Genomic DNA, 12,117 nt, shown 5'->3' on the forward strand with positions numbered 1-12,117 from the left:
TTATCTTCATAGATTTTAAGAGCATGAGAGACAAATCTGTAAAATGTGATGATCCTCACCCATTGGCTCTGAGACAACTGGTATCAAGTTGTTCCGTTAACTAATTACCTTTACAGTTACTGATTTGTCCTGTCTGAATGTCTTTACTCTTACCATTAGCACTCAAGATACTGTATCCTGATAGTCTGAAGAGCCTTCTCTCATCGCATTTTTGTTGACTGCAATATAGATAATTACCTGATGAGCAACTTGATTGTGCCTGTATCTTGTTCTAATGTGTGTTTTTCAGTCTTTTTTAGTCAAACTTGTAATCATATTGAACTGGTTTGACAAGGCATCTTAGTCATAAATCTGTGTTGATTGTCATGTGTCATGCTATGTATTTATTAGTAAAATTCCATATAAGTCATCACAATATTTTTTTTTTCTGGCATTATTGTCAACTTGACAGATAGAAGACCCAGCCATCACACTGATGCTTTTCAAAGGTTGTCACAACATTTGCTTTCTTCCTTGTCCTGGAAAAGGAAGGTTCCTTTGTATTCCAGGACGTGCTGAGGATGAATGTTAATGGTCCAATGAGCTGCTCTCTTTAGAGCAGAAAACTGCTCTAAAACTCTTCACTACAGTTTATATGCTATACTTTTAACATCGAAAAGATGCTACTTTTCGAGCATCTGACCTCAGTTGTTGTCATTCAGCATAGTCCTTAGTTGCTGTTGAAGTGGAAAGTATTTCTTCATCAGCAGGCAGTAGGATGTCAGATTTCTTTTTCTTTTTTTTTTTTTTTTTTCCTTTTCCCCCAAATGCAGAATGGAAAGAGTAATCAGATGTGTCATCTTTTCTGCCCTGTTATTAACAGCTCCACAAGAACAAGATCATTGCTAGGTTTCTGTTTATTCTTCATGTACGTCAAAAACCTATTTTTGAGTCTGAGACATTCTGTTAATTCTTTTTCTTCTGTTGTCACTTTCTTTCATTTCTGAGCATATGATACCTACTCATAGGTATATGTTTTCTTAGTTTTCCATCTTCTTACGTGTTGAGAGTTTCTTACAGTTCATTATACTTCCATTCCTATCTAGGCTTTATCCCAGCATAGCATTCAAATTTCTTTTTGCTTAGTGTTTTTAAATGGTTCTCAGATCTTAGTTATCTATTACATTTCTGTCCTGGCTGACATGATTCATATTTAGTTTCAACTTTATGGATCTTATCTATTCAAAACTGGTTTGGTCTTGTAGCATGTAAAGAATTGTTACTAGTTTATGATCCACCTTCCCCTGAATGGTTAATTATGTTTGGTGCTGAAATCAATTCCTTCATGTCAAGGTGAGGCTTAAAATAAATTCTTCTTATCTGCTATGAAATACCCTCTGAATTAGAATTTTCAAGGTCATTTTAATGCTAGCATCTGAGATCTCCAGTATTTTAGTTAGTCTTCCAGATGACTTTCTTTCTCCTCAGTAGATTATTGATTGCTTTTTAAGGAGCTGGTTATCTTTCTGTCTGGAGTGACTGTTATAGCAGACATCACCTACTGTCCTATTTTATGCTTTATCTGCTAGTTCATTAAGCTGCAAGCATGTAAGACCCTTTGATGTGGAGCTGTCAGAGACTTAGAAACAGGTAATGGCATTTGAAGCACATAAAGCACACTATATCCTTTTTTTGTCTGCTGCATCTTATCCAGTTGTGATGAGAGAGCTCAGAATTTTTTATACTGGATTTCAGTAATGCCAACTGAATAAGATTGATGCTTATAATAAGTCATTTCAGATCCTTTTGCTCATTCTTAGCACCAAGGTAAGAATTTCTTCCCTTCGCAATCTGTTGGTGTCACGGTTAGTCTATGTTTTTATTTTGCACTAAATGTACTCAAATACTTGTCTCCTTTTCCCCTTTTGTTACTAGTTTCAAGTCTTAGTCTCCTCCAGTGCTCCCTCCTCTGGGAACTTTGAAGGCATCTATATTCATTCCTTCACTGTTGCCAGCAGTTCTGTTGCTCTGCTCAACCCTTTCTCTGAGAAGCCTACAAGTGTTTGGCCTTTGCTTACAGTTCCAGAACACAAGATCAGGAGTGAAAGCCTCATTTAGCTGATGTGTGCCTGGGACTTGCAAGCTGGCTCTGGTCGTGCAGGAGAGTGAAATAGATACCTCCTACTCCTTCCGCTTCTATCCATGAGCAGCTTTCTTTCCTACTCAGAGACATAAGTGAAAATGAAACCTCCTCTTCTTCCTCTACATGTAAAAAGTACTTCCTTTTTTTTATTTTTTTTTTTTTTTTTTTTTTTTTAATGAAAAGTCTATTAATCCATTATATTCTCTCTCCTGTGGAGGAAAAGATAGGAAAGAGCTCTCAAGCATCTACTCTTTAAACCACATGTTCTTGTCAGGATACCTGAGTGATTGAACGTAATTCTCCCAAGTGAACGTGATGGCAGAAGCTGAGACCATCCTTTACTTGCATCTTTTCCTCCTTTCTCATAATACAGCAGCCAATCCTGATGGCTTGCTTAAAAGAGTGAACCCTGAAACAGGTGGTTCCCATCTGCTTTTCAGGTTCAGATTGCTAACCCTTCCTTTTACCTATTGCACATAGGGGTTTGTTTCACATGTTAGTAGCTATCATGTGAGCATAATGCGCACTAGCAGCTTGCCATTGGTGGTTAGCAGAGTAGAAGTGTTAGGGTTAAAGAGCAAAGCTGATAGGTATTGGTGAGGGAGCTGCACTTACTGAGGAGAAATATTGGTCTCCCTCCCTTGCTGAGATGATCCACTTAGTACAAATATCTAGTAAAGGTGGGCTCTGCTAGCAAACAGCATAATCCTGGAGAATTGTTATGTATTGCAGACTTGCTTGGCAAGTGTCCTGTGCCACCCCACAGCACAGTTATTTCCTGGGCAGGCACTGCATGGCATGGTTTATTATGATTATATAACAGGTGTGATTAATATATTAAAGTTTTTAAATCTTTGCATTAACAATATGGGCTTTCAAGAGTGTTTGTATTTTTGTATGTCAATAAAATCCTTTATTCTTTTCAAATGGTTTTCATGCTTTAAATGAAAGGATTAATTGCTAGGGAATAGAAAAAGCAGAGAACAGAGAGCTAAGGATTCTTGGTTTATTCCCAGCTGTGACTTGGGCAAGTCATCTGGGTATCCCTTTAGAAAGCAGCTGTGAGCATCAACTTTAGGGTGGTCAAACATGCTGGAAGATACCACAAATGTCCCAGTCTGGGAACTCGGTAATGAAAAGCCCTAAACCAAGTGGAGCATTCTGAGAATCAAAGCCTTAATCAAGCTGTGTCTGTGTGCAAATCACCAAACCTGTGGCTCAGTAGATTGTGGTGAGACTCAACAAGCACCAACAATGACTTGATCCTTTCCTGTATCCCTTCAAAGTGCTACAGCATTATTGCTTCAAAACGTATTTCATGCTAATGGGTAACAGAGTTAGCTGACAAGTTGTTTGACTCTGTGAGTCTTTACTGTTTTTCAAACTGTCTCCTGTCTGACTTTTTTCATTCTCTGATGTTGAAAAAAAAAAAAAAAAGCCCTATGTAAATAATATTGGTCACTGCATCATGAGATTTGTATTATTCCACAAGGCTGCTGTGTGGAGAAGAGGCTGTGGGCTGTCACTTTGGCAGAGTATTTGAAAACAGATTCTTTTCAGCAGCTGCTGCTGTTCTGTCTACAGTGTATTTCTTGCCTGTCAGAAATGCAGCACCAGAGCACTTGCTGTTTATGTCTCACCCATTTGTTCTGTATTTCTTTTTGTTTTGTTTCTTCCTTTACCACAGAACAGCAAAAAAGGCTTAGTAGCCTGGCAGGTATGATATGAAAGGTCTGCTACCCTCCAACTGCTGCCTCTGGTGGAGCAAAGCTGCTGCTTTGTTAGCTTGTGGAGTACCTTTAGCAAACACACTTCCCAGGAACTGCAAAGGAATTAGTATAAATATTTCTCCTGGCTTAGCCCAGGTCGCTGAATGATTTCAGTCTGTTCTCCAAATGCTACCTGTGTGGCCACATGTTAGTATACTGAAAACCTAAATTACTCATCTGTTTGTCCTGTCATAAGATTTACATACAGTTTGATCTAGTTGACTTTGAGGGCTGCCTTTTGAGCCTTTAGGTTTATTCTCATGGGGCATATTCTCAAGTTTCTCTACATAGCCATTAGAGTTAGTCTTTCTTGTGGTGAGGGGAAAGGAAGAGAAGTAAAAAACAATATTTACATGACTCCAAGAGCACAAGTATTTGTGCCAGATGTCAAGAAGATTTTATAATCTGTAATATGCAAGTGTGCATGTGTGCTGCCATCCTTCTTTGGGCAGTTCTCTGCTCTTGTAATGGGTATGAGAGTCTGTCCTTGAAAGAAGAGCAAGTTGGTCATCTTTCCCTCCCCATGCCCCAAATAGGGGAAGGTCAGTCTGTAGTGGGCATTATAGGACCAGCACATTATGCACCGCTTACCCATATTGTTATTGTTGGGTTATGGCCATGACAGGGTAAATGGAGAGGTGAGAGAGAAGAGAGTCACAGAAAGTGCCTAAGCACTTTAAATGTCACAAATAGAAACACAGGGAAGCCAATACTGTGTGCTCTTACTCTGCTGTGTTGGCCTTGGACTGACAGAGCCTGTCCCATGAGGCAGCTGCTGACCTGGTCCAACATCATCTGCTAGGTTCCTTCAACTGCTATACCAGCCTATCCATCCTCCCTGCTGCCACCCTGGTGAGGTGACAGGCTGCGTACAGCTTACACTGGTTTCTCCCAGCTCCTTCCCTTAGTTAGGTAGTATCTCATCTGACATCATTCAGCTACGAATTTAATACTTGCCTGCAAGTCCGGACAGAGGTTTCCTGTTGGTTTTCCCTTTTGCAAGGTGCTTCCCTTAATTATCAGGAACTCCTTTGTTTTCTGAACTAGAGATAGCCACAGAGCAGTTTATTACAGCCTGAATGATCCTCGGTCTGGAAGAGTGAAGCGTATTGTGGCACTGCTGGGTCTGCATCTGGTCTTAGTATACTAAGACAACCACACAAAGCTGCTGGTTGCCACCTCTCCCCCTACTTTTTATGTCCTATTTGTCACAGCAGTAAAACTCTTGCTGTACAACCCCATATATTGCTGCTGCTCTTGCTAAAGGATAGCTCAGGTACCATGGAGTGTGCTTGCTGGTGCAATCTGTTTGTTTGGGTGATAAGGCATCAGATTTGGTGCTCTAATTTTTAAATAGCTCAAAGCCTGGTATATAGCTCCATAAACTCTTTTGAAATCATTGAAAGTCCACAGCAAAAAATCAGTATGAAGTTTAGCCATTATTTTCCAAGTTGTAGGGTATTATAGGAAATCTGTGGTGAAAGATGTCTGCTTTAGTTCCTCCCTCTGCAAAGACAGCTGTGCAGCAGGTGTCTGTGTTTGCAGTGTCAGCTGAGCAGCCAAACTGGACCAGCAACTAAGCTGATCCTCTTGGTTGAGTCCTGTGGACCTTGGAAGGACTTTCCTGGCAGAGTACACAGGGAGGGCTTGCCCTAATACAACGGTGCTGTCAGACAGGCCTTTCCTGTCTCCAGGGTTGTCAGACCAGCACTTCAACCAGTTCTAATTGCACTTGAAAAAAATATTTCTGAATACATTTAACTGGCTGGTAGATCTCCCACCTGGCTATATCCTGCTAGATTGCTCCTAAAATTTTATGTTATAACATTAAAGATGTGAATTCATGGTTGGGAGATGACTGGCACAGGCCAGAGTTTTATTTTTGCTAAATCATCAAATTAAAGATTTTGTTTAGATCATGGCTGGGGCACTGAGGTCTGCCTGGCAAGCAGCCAGCTACTTTTCCTGTGCAGGGAGCTAGGGAATCAAAAAGAAATAATATATATTACCAGTCCTGTTAGAGGAGGACTTTGTGACCTTCTCTGGTGTCAAATTCTTTGTCCTGCAGAAGATAATGACTTTTCCAGACAGAAGCTCAGGACTTGTAACATCAGCAGTGACAATGAGAAGCAATGGAAGAAAGCTGTGACCTTTCCTGAAGTTTGCATCCTCTCTACATCCTCATCCACATCCAAAAACCCACATCCTTTTGGTCTTCAAGGTTATGGAAGAATAACCTCTGTTCCTAGAGGCTTAGTAAGGAGTTTAGTAATGTAAATGGATTTAAATATTTCCTACAAAATAGGGAGCCTTGTACATCAGGGACATGAAAGGACCAAAAGACCACACACACACCTTCACAGGGAGGGGAAATAGTCTACCTAGTTTAGTGGAAGGTGCCCTTGCCTGTGGCAGAGGGGTTGGAACTAGATGATCTTTAAGGTCCCTTCCAACCCTTCAACCCAAACCATTCTATGATTCCATGAAGATGCTAGACAAGGATTTAATAGATGCTTTGCCTCATTTTGAACACGTATAAACATTATTTCATTTTCTCTTAAAGAAGAGGAAGACTTAAAGTTTGATGGTAATTTCATACCAACTACTCAAACACAAATCCTTCATGCACTGAGTTTTGCAGGGCAGAATTGTGTTTGCTCAAGGTACCAATAGACCAATGCTTTGTTATGCACGAGCCTTTCCTCTGCTAACTGCCCCTTTCAGATTTCTGCACACTTAATGGCTTTGGGCAGTATGGTGATGTGCATGTGAATAAAAATATCTTTCTCTTTCTCTCTTCAGTGCATGCAGTGATGTAAAAAGGATAGAACTTGGCAAAGTCTTGATGAGGCAGACTGTAAAATCATACATGTTTCCTCTCCAGAAAATCTACATATTAAAAGTCATTGGCAGAACCTAAGGGTTGCTCTGCTGCAGCTCTCCAGAACATTATAAAGCTTCAGAGCAACCTGGGCTCCCTTGGTTCTTTGGCCAGTAGTGGTGGTGCCTGCTGCTATGTGTGGGTGACAGTCATGCTGCGTCAAGGAATTCTGGGTGCAGCAAGATGGCCTGGAACAATTAGTTTTTTCCCCCAACCTTTACACAGACTCATGTTCAAGAGGAATCATATGTATGCTTAAACAACACTAGAATTTACTGTTTAAAAACTCTGCTTAGGGCACAGAGGTGAATTAGAAGCATCATATGTAATGAAGGAGACTGTAATGAATGAGATTGTCAGGCAGGTGAGTGCAAGCTGTTAAAAAATAGTGCTCCACTACCTGGTAGGATGCTCCATTAGATTGAAATCACCAGCGGAAAAAGATGTCTAGGAAGCTGTATCCCTGATGTTTTTGGATGAAGAATGAGACTGCAGAGTCGCTACGTTGTCAGAAAGACACAAAACACCAACCCGCAAACAGTCCTTGAAACCAAAATTTTCTGTTGTCTTACATGACAGCTGAGAAATGCTAGCCTGCTTTTGCTGGCATCAAACGTTTTCATGCTAGATTTCCTTCAGTCCAGATGTTAACCACAACTAGCAGTGGCACAGTCTGTCTCATCAACTACTTGCTAGGATTTTTGTCTTAAGAGAGTGGAATGTGGTGAAATGCTGGGATAAGAATTGCTCATTGTCATTTCCAGATTCAGTGCCAGATAGACTACTTTCTGATAAAGTTGATTCAGCACTTATACGGGACAAGCCACTTCAGGAGACAGTGCCAAGTGAGAAGAGAGCAATGGAGGAAAAGAGAAGCACTGTCAAGAGCCCTCAGCACATGGCTGATACCTCTGTTGATGATATTGGCATTCCACTGAGGGTAAGACAACACTGAGCACAAATGCACAAAACCTGGGCCAGATTCTGCCTGCCTTAGGGCTTGGGGAATTCACTAAAGCTCCAGAGGTTGCAGAGATTTAAGAGAGGACAGAATTCTGGTTCCAATGTATTTTATTATATTATTATTTATATTTATTATTTGCTATTAATGACCTGTTTCAGTCACCTTGGGGGTGGAGGGGGATGTGGATAAAAACTTGATTCATTCTTCTCATCATATTTGAAAATACTGGTTTCTGCTCTTCGTTTGCAGCTAGCAGCTAAGGGAGAATTTTGTCCTATTTTAGTCATCTTAAAGGCAGATACCTCGTTTATATGACATGTTTAAATTAATCCAGTGTTCAGGGGAATTATTGTGAAGAGAAATATTAACCTGTTTTTACAACTAGTGTCCAGAGTGACTTGAGCACTGTTTCTAACTGTGGTTATAACCAACCCCTGCAAAGCTTGTATGTTCTTAGCAACTTTAGTGAAGCCTGTAGTTCCGTTACATCTGAGATTATATATCTGAGTGAAATCACTTGTATTTCAAAGTATTAATTTCATATAGCAGAGTGTAAACCTTTTTCATTGCTGTAAGATTCGTAAGAACTTTGAAAGACTGGTAGAATTCATGGTTGTGATTATTTATGTGCATATTTATTTTTCCAATAGAATACAGACAGATCAAAGGACTGGTACAAGACAATGTTCAAACAGATCCACAAGCTAAATAGAGGTACTGTAACACAGATGGGGTTTTTTATTTACTTTAAAAGACCACCTGGATAACATTTTGTTTCATTCATGGGAAGAGTTGTACTGGAAACTCAAATAAAAACATTTTATGTTAACTAGTGTTTGCTCTGCACCACAGAACTCAAACAATGTATTTGAAATCTCTGAAGGCAAAGGTGAGAGAACAGTGAAGTCCAGAGAAAGGTCTGAGTTGTTCTGAAAGGTGAACTGCAGTGCCCTCATGAAATCAAGAGAACTATTTGAGTTCAGGTAGTTGCTGATAATTCCGTGTTTAAAGAAAATAGATCCCTGAACTCCAGTTTTAGCAGTTACCCCTCCCCACACATGCACACTTTTAAAGGACAGTAGGTTATCACAGAAACTGCTCTGTGCAAAAGACAAATTTTCACACTGCAAAGCTTGATTTGAAGCTCACTGAAACCAGTGGAAAGGTTTCCATTGATTTTTTGGTGAGTTCAGAATCTGAACTCTGCTTTTTTCAAAAACCTCAAATTTTCTCTTTTCAAAACCTAAAATTGTGGTGAGCACTTGCAAACTTTGTAATGGTGTACTCTCAGGGGATCCCCTACTTTGGGGCACTTCTGTGCCTGGCTGCACTCATGTTTTCTTCTGTGTGAAAAATGGCTACAGTAGCACTTGAAAACTACTATCCAAACAGCCTAACATGCAGGCAAATGCAGTTCAGAACCATGCTTATATAATAAAACACAGCATGCAAAACTGGAGCTGTATTTAGTGCTGCAGGTGCTGTCATGATGAGCTTTATGCGTAGGTAGATGCTGTGTTGTACTGAATGGAATGAGATCCTAATCCTCGTGCTCCTAACAGAGGTTCTTCAGCTCAGCTTTAGAAGCTCAGCTTCAGAAGGAGGAGAATTATTTCAGCGCCCTGCCTTTCAGAATCTGTCACAAGGCCCAGACATGCGAGGCAGCAATAAGCAAAGAGGCACCTAGGTTGTGTCATGCTAGAACACCAGCACGGGAGACACTGTTCTGCAGCCAGCTTGTATGGATTCTTGTCTCGCCCTTCTTCCCCTTTAAATCTGTCCTCTCTGTTCTTTTTTGCAAATCACGTTCCTCTCCTTAGACACTCCTGAAGAAAACCCTTATTGCCCTACCTACATATTTCCTGAACTGCCTGAAATCCAGCAAAAAACTGAAGGTACCAGAAGTTTAGTCAGAGTATCTGTTGTCTTGTGCTTTGAGTTAACTGTACTATAGCACCCTAATAGTAACTAGATTCAGGTTCTAGATTTCTGTTACCCATGTGTTACACTGGTTGGAAATTCAGTTATGCCCACTATACAGTCTTGTGTGATGCATAAAATAACAAAATCTTTGCTAATCCATTAATCTTTTTTTAAAGTATGATGCCATTTACTCTAGTATTGTTAAAGTAGACAATAAAATCATACGGTGATAGAAAATTGGGGGATGAAGCAGAACCTCCACTTTTACTGTGGATAGTTTCAAAATCCACTGCTTTTCTCTGCTGCAGAAGACAATCCTTATTCTCCTACATACCAGTTTCCTGCGTCTACTCCTAGTCCTATCTCTGAAGGTAATAATAAAGGACCATATATATTTTTGTGCACAAATGCTGCCTTACCCATTTATTTTCTTCCTGGAGTTTTTTTCTAGTTGCTGAGCATTATGCTGCCTCATAATGATTTGCTGCACTCTAAGCATTGCCTTGACTGTATGATGCCTTTTTGGCTTTGCAGTGCTCCTCTGGCTTTGTAACTAGTATTTGACTAATGCTACTTGGGGTTTGCTTGGTTTTATGCGCTTATCAGTTGTATTCAGCCATGTGCGTGCAGTGATTATTTAACATGTCTAAAATGTTGACTTACACATAAAGATGTAGTTTAATTGAGATTTGTCCCATCCCCCTTTCAGATCAATACATTTCTTTAATTATTGACTTCTGGTTTTGAATATTAACACAGTATTAGGGCCAGACCCAAAATGCCACTGAAGTCTGTTGGTAAAAAGGCTGCTTGCTTCAGTGGGTTTTGGGTCAGTCCCTCAAATGTAGTCATTTAAAATAAATATAAATTGGTAACATAGGTTCAGGGCTGGCCTTAGGTGCACTTGGCATATCTAGGCAAGGACAGAGTTTAATAGTCTCATCAGTGCCTCTTGCAAATATACGTTGTCTTTACCTGATCCTCTTCATGTGCTCAGCAGATTCCTTTGAACTTCATGTACAAACAAGAATCCTTTGCAGTCATGTTTCAGGGATGGTGAAATAGCATCTATTGCAGTGATAATTGTGTACTGTGTGCGTACGCATGAAAACACATATATGAGAAACACTGGAAGCCACTGGACGCATTGGATATATGGAAATTTACTGACTGGGAATTTTTTATTGGTGACAACGTTGTTGACTTGGTGGCGCTTTAGTGTCACTTTAGATCCTGCAATTTAGGAACTTGCCTACTTAGCCTGTGCCTCAAGCCAACTCTGGTGAGACTATTAATCATTTCATTCAATGTTTATATTAAACATCTGGTGGGTACTGCATAAGAAGAAAGCATACAATATGGGTTCTAGCTGAGATGCTCTAAGAGGGCTAGGACATGTAAGGAGCATGTCACTGTTAAAATAGATGTGGACGAGTGTCACTCAGGTATCTAAGATACTTGCTCATTTCTTGGTGTAACCTGTAGGTGAAGAGTCCTATGTTGCAAATCATAATGCAGTGTAAATTATTTTCTATTGGTAGAATGGTATGTGGGCATGGATGAGAGAGAAACAAAGAGTCTCAGTAACTAATTGATAATGGAGTTCTACAGAGATCCATTTTGCTCTTTTCTGAAACAACATAGTTGGCAAAACCAGTGGTGGTAACATATTAAGAGTCTGGTGTACTGTCCCCTATGTGCATATGAAACTAATGTGCTGGCTTAGGTAGTTGAAGTTTTCTTGGACCAAACACTCAGGTTTTATTCTCAATATGTTAGGAAATGTTTCTCTAATATTTGCTTGGATTCTTTCCTACATAAGGAATCCAGAATATCTGATGAGTTGGAGTGCATGTTTCATGCTTAGAAAACATTTCAGAGTTATATACTTAATGGTAAAGTGTTTATACAGAGGTGGGCTGAAGCCTCAGTTCCATATCATCAGTGGGTTTTTGCTTTGGATTGATGCATAGGATCTCCTAGAAACATCAGGATTTAGGCTTTCCTCTAAAATAACTACAGTCTCTCTAGAAACATAGAAAATATGGCCAACCCATGAAAAAAAAACAATCCCAAAAGCAACCACCTGCAGATTCTCAAGTAACTACAGGGGAACAGTCTCTTCTTATTATAGCAAGCAGATTTTGAAACTACAAACTGGTGATACCTGCTCCGTTAAGGAGGGTCCCATAGATAAAATGCAGCTCTGAGAAATAATGCTTATTTCTGATTTGTTCTTTAATCTTTATAAAATCATTCCTGATTTCTGTGTGTTGGTAGTCTTTACTATGAAAAGGGAAGAAATGTAGACACTCTTCTTTATAAGATACTTGAAGACAAAACATGCATGTTTTCCATATTACTGTAGATACTTGAATGCTAGCAACTGGAAAATAGCACTTATCTGAAGTGAATTTTTCATTGTGTGATTTTCCTGTCTGAATTATGACCTATAATG

General features: G+C 39.8%; 1 protein-coding gene across 48 annotated transcripts in view; it reads left to right on the plus strand.

The window, feature by feature from the left end:
• Nucleotides 1-12,117, plus strand: part of SORBS1 (sorbin and SH3 domain containing 1) — a 215,667-nt gene that overhangs the window by 163,943 nt on the left and 39,607 nt on the right. For 45 of the 48 annotated variants that reach the window (XM_030488187.1, XM_030488185.1, XM_030488198.1 and 42 more), the window contains 3 exons: nt 3,810-3,839; nt 7,537-7,712; nt 8,387-8,450. In XM_030488187.1, the coding sequence (XP_030344047.1) occupies nt 3,810-3,839; nt 7,537-7,712; nt 8,387-8,450 (270 nt within the window). The remainder of the gene's footprint in view (nt 1-3,809; nt 3,840-7,536; nt 7,713-8,386; nt 8,451-12,117) is intronic. The other 3 variants (XM_030488192.1, XM_030488206.1, XM_030488208.1) reach the window with 1 other exon arrangement.

Source organism: Strigops habroptila, chromosome 5 (assembly GCF_004027225.2).
Source record: "Strigops habroptila isolate Jane chromosome 5, bStrHab1.2.pri, whole genome shotgun sequence".
NCBI lineage: Eukaryota > Metazoa > Chordata > Aves > Psittaciformes > Psittacidae > Strigops > Strigops habroptila.